This window comes from Lampetra planeri, chromosome 21 (genome assembly GCF_965212315.1).
Source record: "Lampetra planeri chromosome 21, kcLamPlan1.2.h2, whole genome shotgun sequence".
NCBI classification, from domain to species: Eukaryota; Metazoa; Chordata; class Hyperoartia; order Petromyzontiformes; family Petromyzontidae; genus Lampetra; species Lampetra planeri.
In genome coordinates, this window is record NC_136127.1 from 9,335,223 (window position 1) to 9,352,267 (window position 17,045).

The 17,045-nt window shown below is 38.1% G+C and overlaps 1 protein-coding gene across 1 annotated transcript in view; it reads left to right on the forward strand.

Annotated features, from left to right (window-relative positions):
• TTN (titin) overlaps window positions 1-17,045 on the forward strand; it is a 340,888-nt gene that overhangs the window by 160,774 nt on the left and 163,069 nt on the right. The window contains exons 147-162 of the mRNA XM_078603948.1: window positions 17-73; window positions 702-752; window positions 891-950; window positions 1,352-1,408; window positions 3,293-3,349; window positions 5,191-5,232; window positions 5,343-5,399; window positions 6,218-6,277; window positions 6,420-6,476; window positions 6,610-6,663; window positions 13,504-13,560; window positions 13,851-13,907; window positions 14,082-14,138; window positions 15,070-15,132; window positions 15,498-15,545; window positions 16,576-16,692. Of these exons, the coding sequence (XP_078460074.1) occupies window positions 17-73; window positions 702-752; window positions 891-950; window positions 1,352-1,408; window positions 3,293-3,349; window positions 5,191-5,232; window positions 5,343-5,399; window positions 6,218-6,277; window positions 6,420-6,476; window positions 6,610-6,663; window positions 13,504-13,560; window positions 13,851-13,907; window positions 14,082-14,138; window positions 15,070-15,132; window positions 15,498-15,545; window positions 16,576-16,692 (951 nt within the window). The remainder of the gene's footprint in view (window positions 1-16; window positions 74-701; window positions 753-890; window positions 951-1,351; window positions 1,409-3,292; window positions 3,350-5,190; window positions 5,233-5,342; window positions 5,400-6,217; window positions 6,278-6,419; window positions 6,477-6,609; window positions 6,664-13,503; window positions 13,561-13,850; window positions 13,908-14,081; window positions 14,139-15,069; window positions 15,133-15,497; window positions 15,546-16,575; window positions 16,693-17,045) is intronic.

Consider the following 17,045-nt stretch of genomic DNA (forward strand, 5'->3'; position numbering starts at 1 on the left):
GAATTGATCTTTTCAGAGGAAGCTCTCAAAAAGGTTGAACCTCAGAAGGTTTCTGTTGAGCCCGAATCTGAAGGTGAGGCCCTGCAGATAATGCAAATTGTGTGCTTTGGGTGCCTTTGTCAACACAATTGCATATATCATGTGTCTGCAAGTGAACATTGAGAGGATTCCATTCTTTATCCCATTTCATTAACTTTTTTTGTTAACACAGTAATTCTATAAAACTCTTAAGCGGTGGCGATATGTTTACTACCTCGCCTCGAATACACGAGGTTGTCGGTTCGATCCTAACCCTGACAAATGCATATTTGGAGTTTGCATGTTCTCTCCGTGGTAGCGTGGATTTTTCTCAGGGTTCTCCGGGTTTTTCCCCCACATTTAGAAACACACGTTTAGAGTATTTGGTTGCTTTACATTTCCACGTAATAAGCCACTTTGTTGAGCGATCATTTGTGGCCAGGTTGCTTCTGAAAAAGAGCGAAATAGCTCAGTGGGCCTTACCTGGTAAAATAAAAAATAGTTTTTTTAATAGAATTGTAATTCCACGTGCTTTTTCTTCATTATTTCATAAAGCTGTCATGGTTAGTTTGAAATTACTGTATGTCATTCCACATTGCATAGTTAATTTTATATATATATAACAAATGTTGAGTGATTGGTTAGTGCTGTCTCATCAAAGATTTGCATGTTGCCTTTGTCAGAGCTGGCTATGGAAGGTGTAGAGTACGAAACTTTTGTACATAAATATGAAGGTGAGGAGTACACGATTTCTTTTTAACGCATTACTATACCATCTATCGGCACTGCTGTTACCACGGGTATTTGAAATATTGTTTATATTTCCGTCGTGTTTTGCCAGTGATTTTCATGCAGTTGGTTTTGTTTGGTAGTGCGTACTCAAGAATATATTGAAATCGACAAGTTCCACTCAATCCCAGAGCCCCATGAAGGTGAGGAGCTAGGTTGCAGACGCATTGTTGTTGGTTGGTTGATTGCGTTTTTGGTGAATAATGACCACCGCCTTGGTGTTATATAGGCCACATTCTACAGGGAACATTGTACCTCTTTTGTGGATTTGAATATGCTTAAAATATTTTACTTCGTTTTTTGAGTAACAAAACCACACATCTTTTTTTTTCCTTTGGTACAACTTGTTAAAAAAAATGTTAAAGGTCGGCTTCGGAGATTTTGCGTATAAGCATAGTCAACGGACGTGGCATTCAGTGACATTCGAGGCCACGTGCTCGATAAAAATGTAACAAAACTTCCGTATTTTAAAGTCTAATTTCGGATACAAAAATAAGTGAATGGGGCAGAACGGTAATTTATAGTTGTTATGTATTTCCGCTAGAACCAGCATTGGAAAAGGTTGAGCTTGAGAAAGTTCCTCCAAAGGCTAAGCCCGAAGGTGAGAGTCATGAGTATGGAATTGGTTTTTTCCCCTGTAATTATCAATACATGCTCATTGTGTATTGGGTTGAGCAATGGCTTATTTGCTCAATTACATTGTGTTTGGAATGGGATCATTCGCTCCTCAACCATTTCCATCTCTCGGAGTTTTGCCTGCGTTATATCCATTTCTCATTTTAACATGCCATCTTCTTTATATCGTGTCGGGATGCATTCATTCTAACACCATATATGTAATTAAGGTGTAATTGAGGGGCGTTCTTTTCATAGCATGAGCAATCAAAGTGAAGACTTAGATTTTATTTTGAGTGTTTAGCAGCACGATGAAGCACAGGGTACGGAGTTTGCTTTATACTCTTTGGTTCTTTCGGTAAAGTCACGTAGAGAGAAAATTAATAGATCACGACGTTTCGAAGGCTGCTTTCTCTCTTTCACCTGAAGACGGTTGCTTGTGCTGCGATCGAAACGTCGTGATCTATTAATTTTCTGCCTACGTAACTTTACCGAAAGAACCAAAGAGTATGGATTCCTGCAGTCACGAAAGCTTCAAATCAAGTTTGATTCATGTTGCATCGGATTGTGTGGCGTTGCTCTGACGTACATAGTTTGGATATTTCAATTCATAGTTTCATCACTGTTGTCATCGCGAAATATCTCTCCCGTTTCCTCTGTGCTGGCTTACTGTGATAATCGTAGACACACAATAGTCGTGATCAATGTACAGCTGAATCGAGGTCTCCTTTGTGTGGATGTCTCTGTCCATGGGCCTCCACAGCTGAACTCGCTGTTCACCATCGCATGCCTTCTGGAATTGCCATCGTTGGTCGTTCTCTTATGCACGTGTGGCACCCCTTGCCTCATTTTTTTCCACTATTTTTGTCGACCCACTGTCATTTTTTTTATCTTCATTCTTTCCGGCGAGTTCCATTTTTTTGGGCTGTACACTTATCTTCTTAAGAATTTTGTTTCGTTTTCCAGTGATGTATTTTCTTCTTGTCTGTTCGCTTCTTCCAGTTTATTCCTTTGTCATGTATGTATGTACGTATGTTGAACTTCATTTGCACCGTACGTAGCCAACCGTGCTTATCAGAGGTGCGGGGGAAGGACAATAAACTAAACACTAAAGGCAATTTTAAAGACATGAGTACACACAGGAGTCCACAATACACAGCTGACTTATTCAATCATGGACACACAGAGGGAACTTTACACTATACAGCACACATAGTACAGAATACACCACACGGTGCATACAACATCACACATCACAGTACCGTACATACAGTTGTACACAATACTTGTACACAGCTGATGTAGTAAGTCTTACAAAACACTAAACAGCACCTTCCACAATACAGCACACACAGTACCCAAAACACCACGCGGTCCAGAATACACCATGCAGTACAAAGACAAAGATCCCCCTTGCAGCCTTAAATGACCGTTGGGGCAAGCGCTGTTTGCGAGCAGCACCCGTGAATGTTGCTTAGTGCACTTTTCATGTTCTGTAACATTTGTGTCTGTCGTCAATTTTCGTGTACATAAATGTGTGCTTTGTTGTGGGCACCCGGTGACATAATGACCTCATGAATGTTTTCACCGGAACCCTTTTTCCCCTTAATGCTGCTGAGGTTGGGTAGGAGGTTAACTCAGTGGAAGTGCATTCATCACAGTGGCAAATCCCATCAGATTGCCATATTTCATTATCTGCCTGCACCTGTAGGAGATGCAAAAAGAGCAGTTTAATTTCATATTGAAGCCTAATTAAAGGTACGTTCGTGGATAACCAGAGAAATGCTTTTTTGCAATTAGGGCTATTTTATTGACGAAATAAATTGAATGGTTACGATTGATATTCGTGGGAATGGTTTATTCCTTCTAGAACCAACACGGGAAAGAGTTGAACTTGGGATAATTATATCTAAGCCAAAATCTGAAGGTGAGCACTGTTGTTATGCAGTTCATGATTGATGGGTTGTTTTTTTTAATACACGCACACACTGTGTATTGAGTTGCAAAGTGCTGCTTTGCACTAAAATGGTGTGTTTTGAAAAGGACGAGTGAATCCGTTTCCATCTTTTGATGTTACGATTATCCTTTTGAAGAAACCATTTGTTCAATGGTTTGGTTCTGTGAGGCATACTTCCAAAGAATATATAAGAAAGAGGTTCAGTAAAAAAACTTTACAGAATTAATTTATTACTTCCCGAATCTTGGCCCTTTTCAAAGTAGTCTGCTTCAAGATATCCACCGATATAGATTTTGCCAGTTGATCTCATTGGAGCAATGTCTCATCACATTTGCCCCAACGGCCTCAGTATCTTCAAAACAGGTCGCTCTCAAAGTGTTTTTAAAGCAACGCATTCTCCACGTAGGTCTGTTGTAACAATGTGATGGTTTTCCAGGGCGACAACAAATTTTACACAGAATTAGATCTGCCATTATTGCTCTTTCTTCGACAACAACTCAACAGGGGCTGAACTTGTACTGACAGGGCCTGCTCTGTGATCGGCCTGCTCAACCTCGTAACAGTGTACACAGCATCTGGGAGGCAGCGAGACTGAGATTAGGTTAATTTGCTTTCTGAAAGTGCCCTGAATCATGAGCATCCCGTCAATTGTAATACAATAATTCTGAAAACTTTTTGAATGGACCTCGAACTATAATTCTGGTAACTCTTTTAAAAGGCATGGCAAACAAAGGTGAATATTTGAATTTTGGTGCTGGAATGCAAACGATACTGTGCGCTGCGTTAGACTCACCAGTTGTATTCAAATTTAGATCTAAAAAAATACACTTCAATAATTACGTGTTCTTCACTACATGCGTTCTTCACTACATATTTACCTGTTAAATAGTGTACACGTGTCCAGGTAAGTTTTCACTTCATGATGCCGTTTCACGGTGTATGTAGAGCCAATTTTTGTCAATCTACTGCTGGATGAGGGCCACCCCACATCTTGCAGGCCATGATGGATAATTTACCACACTTCAATACGCCGGTCAGTGTGGGTTAGCGAAGATTAGTGAGAGAGTACAGAACAACGATGGATTGTTTGGCACTGCCCTCTGCTGCCCACTTGAAAACTCATGGTATGTATGATGAAAGCTTGTGCTGGAAGATAACAAATGAATGCACATCTCATCGCATAACGTAGGAGAAATTTCCCTGCATTGTTATTTATATCCTGACTGCTACATTTTAAGCACTAGCATGAAGTAGGTACAGTTTTTTATCATTTTAACGACCAATATTTATAACAACAGAAATGTATGCAGAGCTTCTTTCTTGTAAGGGAATAATATAAACTAGATTTAACAATAACATATTTATATTAAACACTCAGTGATGGCAGTAAATAAAAACTGGTCACATCACCATTCCTTGAAGTAAAAACACGTACTGTGTGATGTAATCGGCATTTGAATTTAATGAGGTTACGACAGTTGGATGGCTTTCTGCTATCGTAAAACGTACGGAACGCAAAGTAGATCATGGTCTTGACAGTTCTTGAAAAAATATTCAAACAAAAAATCCAAGGGATGTGCATAACGATATCCCGTTCTAATTTTAAACCCATTTATTTTACTCGGAAATTCCCGCCGAGACTGATGACTTTTTTTCAGGAGGGTCCTGCAATGGAGGTGCAGTGGAGGTGCTGTGTTTTTGAAATTTCCATCGTGGAATTCTGTGCAAGTGTACATGCATCTCACAGAAAATGTTTTTTTCCGGGTTTTTAATCCGAAATGTGAATGGTGGGGGGGGTTTTGTTTGTGTAGAGCCGGAGAAAGAAAGAGTGCCTTTCATACCCGAACCTGCAGGTAGGAATATTAGATTTGGGTTTGTTTTCATACAGTTTTACAATTCCTTCGCATTCATAGAATGGCCCAAAAGGAGAGCAGGTGTTTATCATGTGTGTTCCTTCTGATAGAACTGCAAAAGAAAAAGGTTGAACTTGAAAAAGTTCGCCCTAAGCTAAAACCAGAAGGTGAGCACTTCTGTTGGGCAGTTTTTTCTGTGTGCCAACGTTTGGTCAATACACAGCACTGTGTATTGCATTGAGCAAACGGTGTTTTTTTTTTTGCTCGGTGTGTGGGAAAAAAAGGAGCTGGAAATCACTAACCATTTCCATTTATTTTTGGATGGATGGTTATCCTTTTAATGGAACCATTGCTTTAATGGTTTGGCAGTCATGTTTAAATTGGCATGACGATTTGATGTGCAATGTATGCCATCGATGGGTGTTCTTTACTAGCCGTTGCTTGACAAATCAGTGAAAATTGAAAGTGGCTTTTCTAACGGTCAAGCGATATGTTGATTTGTGTGTTGGTCGACAAGATCGCATGAAAATCGGTATTTTGATTTTATCGTATTTATTTAATTTGTGTTGGTTTATATGATGCGCCTTTTTTTACTGTATTGAAGCAATATATCATTACACATTTCACACTGCTGTGTAGGTGTCCGTGGTCGTGTTGATTGAGTTCAGTGTTTTTAGTTATTTCGGATTGTACTGCGTGTGGTTCGCCATGATGTCTGATATTTTTCTCCACACGCTGGGAGTTTTTTCCCCCCACAAACCGAAATCAATATAACAAAAACACAATTCAGAAACTGAATACATTTTCCTAAAGAAGCTCCTGGCACGTAGAGTGAAACACCGGACATCATGCCGAATGTCGCGCGGAACAACCCGAAAACACATCGGAGATCTGAAACACATTTGTGGACACTCAATAAGATTGCGGGAAAACAAACACAGACTTTGAGCTGCTTCTCACAGCACTGACAATGCTTTGTTGTTAGAACCTACGAAAGAAAAACCAGAGCAGCAGCGTAAGATTCCTGAAAAACCAAAGCCTCAAGGTGAGGGTTGTGCATACAGACTCTTTCTTGAGGTCTTCCTATGCAAGCCCACGCTTCAACTGAGTTGGCATTGCTGCATTTGCATCTGGAATTTCATTAAAAGCTGGATGAAAATTTAAGTGTTTGTTTTTGTTCCTTTTAGAACCAGAAAAGGAAAAAGTACAGATTCCTAAAGTTCCTTTGAAACCTAAGCCTGAAGGTGGGATATAAGAAATGGTTTTACTTGGCTAAAATCTCATTTCTACAAAATTACATTTTAATATCAATGATATAGTAATAGTACCGGTAGTCGTAAATGCAGCTGGCTAATGTGAAGGTTGTCTCTTTGATAGAACCAGAAAAGAAAAAGGTTGAATTAGAAAAGGTTCCTAAACCTCCGATGAAAGGTGAGAGATGCTGATGCGGTTGACGATTTCCGTTTTCATTCAATACACGAGCACTCTGTATTGGGTTGAGCAATGATGCATTTTTTGCTCAATGGATGTGTGTTTAGAAAAGGATCATGAAGGTCTTGAACCATTTGGCTTTTTTATTGTGGTTATCCTTTTGAAAAACCATTGTCGAAATGGTTTGTTGTCATTGTCTTGGTGTGGTGATTTATTTACATTTGTTCTAATTAAGTGAATGCCTTTTGGCGTCATCTGGTCCAACACCAGTGGAGACTAGGCTCTAAGAAAAGCCCTCTCGGGTGTGGACCAATTAATTTCAAGGACAGTGCATTTCATTATCAGAGTTGTCTTTTTTTGTTTGCATTTTGACTGCTTGTGTTGTGGTTATTGCAAACATGATCCCTTGTATAAAGGTGTCAGTTTTGGTGCCAGATAAAAGGGTAAAAACCTATTACTACTACTAAGTTAATGCTATTGATGTGATATATGGGATATAAGAATCCGAGGCAGTCGCAACAACCATGAATTTAAGTTGTAACCGTAGATAACAGGTGACCTCAACTGAAGTTGAGATAAAGAGGTTAAAAGGTACCTTCGGCACTAGAGAAATACAGTAAAGTCCTCGTGTAACGCGGTGGATGCGTTCCTAAAAAGTTAAGCGTTAAGCAAAAAACGCATGAAGCGAAAACAAATTCCCCATAAATAATGTAACGATACCATTTGGCGAGATACGATGTACGCGCACCACACAGTAAGATGGCGGGACAAATAACAGAGGGTACACCGCCGCATTACTGTATCATTCCATGTACTGTATCTTACCTCTCAGCCATGCAGCTCAAGAAGGTAGGTCGTTGCCGACCGCTCAGAAGGGGAGCATTCCACGTTATAATGGTGCACCTACCACGTTATGTGAAAAGTGTTCCCTAATGGAAGAACCGCGTTGTAGCGAAAACGCGTTATAGCGTGCACACGCGTTAAACGAGGACTTACCGAAGGCGATTTTGCATTGCTCTGGCCAAAATCCCACGTTTGCTATTGCTCCAGTGACACCCCATGGCCTCAGAATCTTGTCCAGGCTACAGAGAACATCGTGAGATATTTTGTTTAAAATCAATATTTTATACGCAAGTTTTTTTTGTTTTACTCTTGTAATGTACTTCTTACTTACACATCTCTTGTGAAAAACCCAAACTGGAAGTTGAGACTCGTGCAAGTGTGCTGTCGTGCTCTGTCGCAAACCGAACTTGTACCTGTGTGTATGCGATATCTACACTGAGACATGTTTAGCACTTAGACCCATTTTCCTAGTCACAGCTCGGCTCAGGCTTGGCTCTGGCTCAAATGAGCCACATGGCTCAAAGCCAAGCTTAACTGGCTAGTACCATGGCCAGGACTTCTGCAGGCTGAGCTTGACCCAAGCCATCGCTGAGTCGCTGACTCGTGTCGTTAGAAAAAACCAAATGGCTCGTGTCTGAGCTGCTGAGTCATGTCAGAGGTCGAGAGTCAGAGTCAAGCCATGCACGAAAATATTTTCCACATTAACGAGCTGGTAATCCACATTAACGAGCTGGTAATCCACATTAACGAGCCAGTAAACCACATGGACGAGCCATGACTAATTATAATGTAAAATAAAAAATATATTTAAATCCTGAGAGAGATTTCGTACCAACCTGATGAAATATGTGAGACAAAAACTCAAAGGGGGAGGATCAGTAACATAGATACTTAGATTAGGTCAGGAATATAATATGCATATTCCTACTCACAGTGCAATGTCAAGTATATGTAAAGTTTAATTGCTTCAGTTGTAACAAAAAACATAATTTTTCTCGTAGAACTAGAAAAGGTTGAAATAGACAAAGTACCACCTAAGTCGTATGAAGGTGAGAGGAGCTAATATGAAATTGGCATTTAAACTTTTTACATTTTCTGTAAATAAAAATTAATTTTGTGTATTCAGTTGGGCAAAGGTTATTTTTGCTCAATGTATTAGTGTGTGCCTTAAATATAATAATGCAGTTTCTTGGATTGGATTGGTATTTTAGAACATTACCATGTGAGTAAGATGTTTACTGTCGTTCTTATTGCTATGGCTAGGTATTTTAAGAGTTTATATATACAGCATTACAATTAGAACTAATAGAGAGTGGTCAACTCTGAGATCAATCAATATTGGGGTTGATCAATAAGGTGTTTGTGTTCTCTGAGATCTAGATTCCGACGTATTTATGTCCTGAAACGTAATTATATTTACCACGTAAAAGCTATGTCGGCAGCATGAATGTAAAATAAAAACGGTAATGGAAATTCAATCTGATTATTTATACATCTTTGGTAATTGCCACATACTTTTGTTACCGATAGAACCTGCTAGAGACAAAGTAGAGCCGCGCATCGCTCCTGAGAAACCTAAACCTCAAGGTGAGGGTCGTGCGTATGAATTCTGTGTTGGATTTTTCCCCAACACAAGTTCATATGTCAAACACTCGTGAAATGTCAACATTGACACATTGACAGCGGTAGCTTCACGTTTCTATTGTTATCGTTAAATACATTGTAATTTTATAGTTCACTCAGAACGAGAAAATGTATAGCTGGATAAAACTGGCTTTCAAACCTGAGCCCAAAATGATTATCGCGTTGAGATTTGTTCATCTCGTGCAGTATAGCAACGATTTTGGAATGTGCGAAACATTATCGTTTGCTCATTCCTCAGTCCGCTTATCCTGGTGAGGGTCACTATGCATCATATTAAACGTTAATGAATACCGAGGTGGAATAGAATGGGTCATCATAGAAATGATCTGTATTTGTTAGAACCAGAAAAGAAAAAGGTCGAGCCAGAGAAAATGCCTCCGAAGCCTAAACCTGCAGGTGAGAAATAATCTTGTGACTTATAAAAAACTACGACGTAGTTTTTTTATACATATTTTTAACCTATCTATGTGACTTTACCGAAAGACCCAAAGAATATGAAATATTCTTTTGCGTTAATTGATGTTGACATTCAGTCGGCGTGTTGCTTTTTTTTATACGTAACGGTTGTTGTCAATACATATTATGTGTATTGAATTGAGCTCTGGTATGTATATATGCTCAATTAAAGTGCGCGTTTTGGAAAGTGCAGTGACTGCAGCTGCAGTTAGACGTGTGCTTGTTAGAAAATTATGCTTCGTGGTTCAGTTACATGTGTTTTGAGAGATATTTTGAGAAGAGTGCAGTATTTTTAAGGTTGCATTTATGGGTAAATTTTATGACGAGCATCATTTTGACAATTTTAATGATGTGTTTTCGATAGTGTAGTTGTTGTGACTTTGCTAACATATGCTCTGGATTTTTTTTTATTTTGACTTGAGTGGATTGTGGTTTTCTAAGAACCATATTTGAGAGAGAACCATTGAATAGAGCACCGTTTGTGATCAATCATGATCGTAAGAAGATTTGCACGAGTGGTTATTTTTATTCTAACATGCTGCACGGTTGTATATATGTTTTAATTACACATTTGGACAAAGCAGACATTAAAGTGCAGAATATATCTTTCTGCTAGAACCAGAAAAGAAAAAGGTTGAGCTAGAGAAGGTTACTGCTAAGCCAAAGCCTGAAGGTGAGAGCTCATGATATTGTGTTGGTGTTTTCATTTTTATCGTGATTTTTTTTTGTCAATACACTGCTTATGCGTATTGGATTGAGCACGAGTTTTTCTGCGCTCAATACGATGGTGTGCTCTCGAAGTTTAAGAATCATATCTGAACTTAAATACGGTTGGTTTGGGTTTGGCATTTAGTTCATGATGCTGCATTATGTATTAATATGATCGAATTGGCCCACATTTATGTTAATTTACGTAATATATATTTTTGCTAGAACCAGAAAAGAAAAAGATTGTGATAGAAAAGGTTCCTCCTAAACCAAAGCCTGAAGGTGAGAGGGCCCATGATATTGAGTTGGTATTTTTATTTTTATCGTGATGTTTTTGGTCAATACACTTCTTGTGTGTATTGGATTGAGCACACGTTTATCTGCGCTCAATACGATGGTGTGCTCTCGAAAGTTTAAGAATTGGTCCTAAACTGAGATATGGTTGGGTTGGGTTTGACACTCAATTTTTGATGCTGCATGATGTATTCATATTTATTATCGATTTGGCCAAAATGAATTGTCAATTTACAGAATATATGTGTTTGCTAGAATCAGAAAAGAAAAAAGTTGAGCTAGAAAAGGTTCCGTCGAAGCCTAAGCATGAAGGTTAGAGAGAAAATTGACGTTCAATTGGTGTTCTGATAGTTGTTGTCAATACATGGCCCTGTGTATTGGTTTGAGCACTGGCGTATTTTTGCTCAATTTAGCAGTGTGCTTTGAAAGTGTAGTGCCTGTGACTACACAAAGGCATCCTTTGGTTGCTTGAATATTAGACTTGGTGGTTCAGTTTTCTCTTCTTTTTATATGAGCATGTTCACGACAAAAAAAACAGCATATACAGGATGACATTTATTGATAGTTCATTTGCATTAAAAATTTTGCATGATGTATACACATCTCATTATTTAGTTGGACAAAGCAGACGTTAACGTGTAGAATATATATATATATATTTTTTTGCTAGAACCAGAAAAGAAAAAAGCTGAGATAGACAAGGTTTCTCCTAAACCTAAGCTTGAAGGTAAGAGAGATAATGATGTTAGTTGGTGTGTTGATGTTAGTTGTGTAGTTTTGTCAATGCAAGCCCTCTGCATTGAATTGAGCACAGGTTGTTGTATGCTCAATGATAGAGTGTTTCTTGGAAAGTGTAGTGACTGGAACTACACTTAGACATTGTGTGATTGGAATACTTTGCTCTGTGGTTCAGTTGATTTTGTGCGTTTTAAGAGGCATTTTGGAAAGAGTGCAGTATTTTTAAGGTTACAGTTTTAACTCGGCCTAAGCGTAGCAGAATTAAATCATTTCATTTGAATCCAGCATGCTCCATCATGCATGTATGATTCGCTTTGGAAAGTGTAGTTATTTTGTCTACACTTAGACATGGTGTGGCTATTTTAATATTTTCTGAGCGTGTTTGCAATCAATCGTGATGGTCATAAGTCACGTATGAGTGTTTATTTTTAATCCAACATGCTGCACTTATCTTTAATTATGCATTTGGACAAAACGGACATTAATGTGCAGAACATATATTTTTGCTAGAACCAGAAAAGAAAAAGATTGAGATAGAAAAGGTTCCTTCTAAGCCAAAGCCTGAAGGTGAGAGGGCCCATGATATTGAGTTGGTGTTTTTATTTTTATCGTGATGTTTTTGGTCAATACACTTCTTGTGTGTATTGGATTGAGCACTAGTTTATCTGCGCTCAACTGATTGGTGTGCATTCAAACGTTTAGCAATCGTATCTACCCTTAGGCACGGTGTGGTTTGGAACTATACTTAAATTTGGATGTGTGTTAATATACAGATTATATCTGTTTGCTAGAACCTGACGAGAAAAAGGTTGGTGTGTTGATTGCCAATACATGCCCTGTGTATTGGATTAAGCACTGGTGTGTTTATACTCAATGTAATCGCGTGTTTCAGAAAGTGTAGTGTCTTAACCACACATAGACTGATCGACAAGACCTTGCTGCTTTTGGTTTTTAGAAATTTGAAGAGACGCATCAAAGCTTACATAAGATTACATTTTAACTAATACTGATTATATTTGGTGATACGTCAATGCGATCGAAACGTCGTAGTTTTTTGTTATTTTATTTGAACCTATCTACCTTCAGCATTGCATTCATTTTATACATTTGTGAACTAATCGTCATTGTTCGTTGTCACTCAATTCTAAAGTGGCATCTCTCGACATGTAAGGCAGATTCCGATTGCCATTCAATGTATTTCAACGTGTCTCTTTATTTCATTCATTTGGGTCATTATTGGATGCTTATGCTCGTTCGGTGCTGGGTTCTTACTTTGTTAGGCCTATCAAGCGGCCTATGAAATATCTCTTGTGCAATTGTGTACACTTTGTATCCGCATTTTTATTCAATCACCTAAATGTCTGTGTGTTCTTTGGAGAGAGTTCTTCTCTGGCCGTTGTCTTTGTAAAAGCTAGCAAATTGTTTTCATGTTATTTTTGTTGCTAGAACCTGCTAAAGACACAATCGAACACCTTATTGTTCCTGACAAACCTAAGCTGGAAGGTGAGGGTTTAGATATGGGTCCTGCATTGCTGATTTACAATGCAAACCCATATTATACTCATATCATTGAATTAATATTAGAATCTCTTCTTGGAGATTAACATATATCCTATTCATGAAAAGTGCCCATCAAAGCTGAATACAAGTCAGACGTTCAAATGGTGTTTGTGTTGGAGTCTTTGTCTAACACAAGCATATGTTACATGCTCTGTAATCAATCATCAACAGTGCCTTGTAATGTTGGTGAAGTTCATAAGAGTTGTAGGTTTCCATTCCTGGAGTGCACATTGCAGATAATTTGTCGTGTATATTATGTTTCGTGTATTTGTTATTGTTCAATACTTTTAATCCAAATTATTTGAATGATCATTTTTGTGGGGTTACGGTGGCTTTTTCCATCATAATCTCATTTTAAACCTGACATCATTTAGAATTTCCGTATTTTGGAAATAAACATTCTTATCTTGTGCGCTTACTACTATACCCAAACATATATTTGTGTTCACGTCTACAGGTTCAATCATTCTTCTTTTCCCATCGAATGCTTTTTTTACAGTCGTGGAGGTCCTTGCGCTTTGTATCCATATAAGGAGCTGGCGATGGTGATCTTCTGTAGCTAGATGCAAATGACCATTCTTGCCTTGTTTTTATTAGAACCAGTTCAGGAGAAAGTGGATCTCCAGAAGGTTCCTCCTAAAGCCAAACCTGCAGGTATGGGGTGAATAACAATGGGGCATCGAGCAGATTTGCTCGGAGGAAATTTGCACATGGTAATTTTTTTGCATGGCTTGGAATCAAAGCCCACAAGCGATGGGAATTGCTCTTTATTGGATGAAACTTTTTTTTCATTCAACCGTCATGTTTGCATATAAATGCGACATGAATGATCCAATTGCGTGGTCCGTCTAAATTTTAACATACTAGAAGCAAACTGGGTATATGTATACGTGTGATTCTGCTCTCAATACAATGATTATTATCTGGTTTGGTTTGATTGTCAGAACCTGAGAAGGACAAAGTTGCACCCACGAAGGTTCCTGCAAAGGCTAAACCAGGAGGTGAGGGTTGTGGATATGGGGCTTGTTTATGGATTGACTTTCCATTGCAACGCCATATCTTGTCTTGGGTTAAACACACACAGCTTCTGTTACATTATAAAAAAAAAAGAATTCCATCACATTTGGTGCTTAAAGCCATCAATCTGATCAAGTTCAATCGGATCATTCTTCTAGAACCTGAGAAAGAGAAGATTGAGCTTAAAAAGGTTGCACCAAAGGCAAAGCCAGAAGGTAGGTATTGCAGATATGAGTTTTTTGTTGGTATTTCTCTTCCAACACAAGCCCATATCTTGTAGTGGGGTTAATGGCCCCATGGTGTGCATCAGGAAATGCATGAATAATGAATCACATGTGCCAATTGAATTGCTCAGCGTTATCAGCAGGTTGATAACAAACTCTATTGTGTACAATTATTGCTTTGTATTTTATTTAAAAAAAACCTAAAAAATCTGAAGACTTGTAAATATTGTTTAATATGTTTTGTAAGTGGGGTATATTTGTGCAGCTCTTCATCTCATCATTCATTCTTTCTTTTATATGTTGCTTAGTAATTTTTCCATTGCTTACTTGCAATGTGCAAACATTTAAAAGCGCTGTTTTAATTGGTATTTGTGCCTCACAGGAGCTTTTATTTTACATGCAAGTTTTGTACATAAATTCAGCGTCTCTACTTAAAACTATGCTATCCTCTTTCTGAAAGTTTCTAAAGTTGTCCAAGACATGGTCAGACAATTTCGAGTGTTACATATTTAAAACGGTGAACTCTGAAAATTATTTTAGGCTTATTTTGAATGGTATCTTTCAGGCACTATCATAGAATAAAAGGTACCGTTAAAGTGAATGAAAGATTAGGGCAGGATTTCCTCTCGGGCCTCCCCCCCCCTCTTGTGGAAGCCCTTTTCATCAGTCGTGGTGTGAGGCAGGGAGCAAATGGACCTTGACCCTTACTTTTGTGAATGTGTTAATAATGGGTGGTCGTTAAAAAAAATACAGTAATATGATATTCTCTGTCAACAAGGCGATGGTTTCATTAAATCATCGCCGTCATTTCGATGTGTTTCCATTGTTAAATGTTACGGCATAGCCTTGACCTTGTATTCATAAAAAAGGCTCTGTAGTTGAGTGTGACGTTAAAACGGCTGTATAATTCTTCCTATTTTAGAACCTGAAGTGTCCAAGAAGGTGCCTGTACCCCTCAAAGACAAAGTTCCTGCAAAGAAAGAAGGTACAGAACGATGTGGTTGACTTCATATTGAATTATGATCGAATTTGCAACAAGAATCATAGTCTTTTGTAAATTATTGCCTGCCATTTCTGAGCATACTTCATATGTTTTTGAACATCACCGGTGAAATGAATTTAAACATTTACATTATATTTTTACGTGAAATATTTTTTTCTGTTCATGTTAGTTCATTTAAACCATTTTTTTTCTCCTATATGTGCCAAATCTACCCCATCATCTTTTTTTTATATCGCATTTTATATACAAAAAATTACATTTTATAAAAATGTAATACAATAATATTACAACAAATGTAATATTGATTTTCAATTAATATTTTTTGACAATTTTTGATAACCATTTAGCCGTGCAAGAAAAGGTGCCTAAGTTTGGAGCTAAAGCTCCTACAAAAGGTGAGATCAGACCTACAGGGTGAGCCATGCAATACTCAACAAAAGTATTGCTCATGGTCTAATTGCTTTTTATTTATTCATGCATGCACCTTTTGAAAGTGAAAGCTTTAGTTTCAGTGGCCTTGGGGTATTCTGATTTGTGGCTGTGTCGAGGTCTTCGAGTGAAATGTTTTTTTTGTCTGCCCCTGCTACTATCACTGCTGTCATTGGAGTGACCTGTAAAATAATTGAATCCCTGCTATATTCACGTACATTTTCCACCACAAATCAAAGCTCAGGATACCCGCAAGGCCTTTTTCTTTGAATGTCTTAAAGTATGGCTGGGAACTATTTGCACGTTCATAGTTCCTTTTTACGTGAAATTTACGAAAAATTACCATTTTTTAGGTGCCCTGTTTTTTTTACCTTCAATCGTTTTTCATGGAATGTTTTTTTATTGTTTTAGTTCTTTGTCTTTGCCTTTTTTCTGATGGGAATTATTTTTTTACTTCTCTTTTCATAAATGCATAAATGTACTTTTTTTTTATTGACATCTGGATCGGTTCACCCAAGACGTACTTTTGTTGTTATGTATTCAGTGAATGTGTTCGTGGCATTTATTTTTCTATGTCACTACATGTGCGTTTCCATCTATGTCAAGAATGATGTATATTATACCACCAAGCTTTTCATTCTTATGTACAACATGTCTATTATGAAGTAATACTTTTTAAATATTCCGTGTTGAATGTCACCACCCTTTAATTCATGGGCAGCTTTACCAAATGTATTGTTTGTTGTTTTTGCCCAAACAAGTCCTCATTATTATTATTACGATTTTGTCAGAAATTGTTATTCAATATTTATTCATTGTCCAGTAAGTGTCTCATTCACCTTCATTTAATAACACTTCACAGCCGTTTGTTTTGGCGTGTATAATCGCCCTCATTTATCTGTCACATTCACCATTCTTACTTTACGTCATTTCATTTGTCATTGTGTGTGTGTTCCACGTACAAAAAAACCCGCCCACAACTTTGCTTACTTCAAGTTGATGCCGCGGGCGTAAAAGATGTTCCGGAGACAGTAGCAGCACCGACGAAGGCCGGCGAAGAAGTGACCGAGCCCGTGGCAGCTCCCGGGAAATTTTTCAAGAAGCCCGATAAAGGTACTTAGCGAATACACCGCCTTAAATTGTTAGCCGGGTGTCATGGCGTGCAAGCAGATTTACACATCTGTGTTCTTTGTCAAAGTCGTGCCAATTTCCATACATGAAATCATCGTTGTCAACGTGTCTCCGTAACAAAGTGTTTGTTCGCAAAGATGCCGCTTTGACTGAAAGTCAAGTGCTCTTTGACCCGTCTTTGAATCATGTTTTCTCTGTCTTAGACTTTACATTTATTTTTGATGCTGAAAGGCTCCTTCATCTGTGTTTAGTAGTCGTGTTTTTTTACGTGAAACACCATGTTCTGTGCTTGTGTGTTCTCTGTTGTCTTGCGTTTAATTTCATTATGCTGTGTT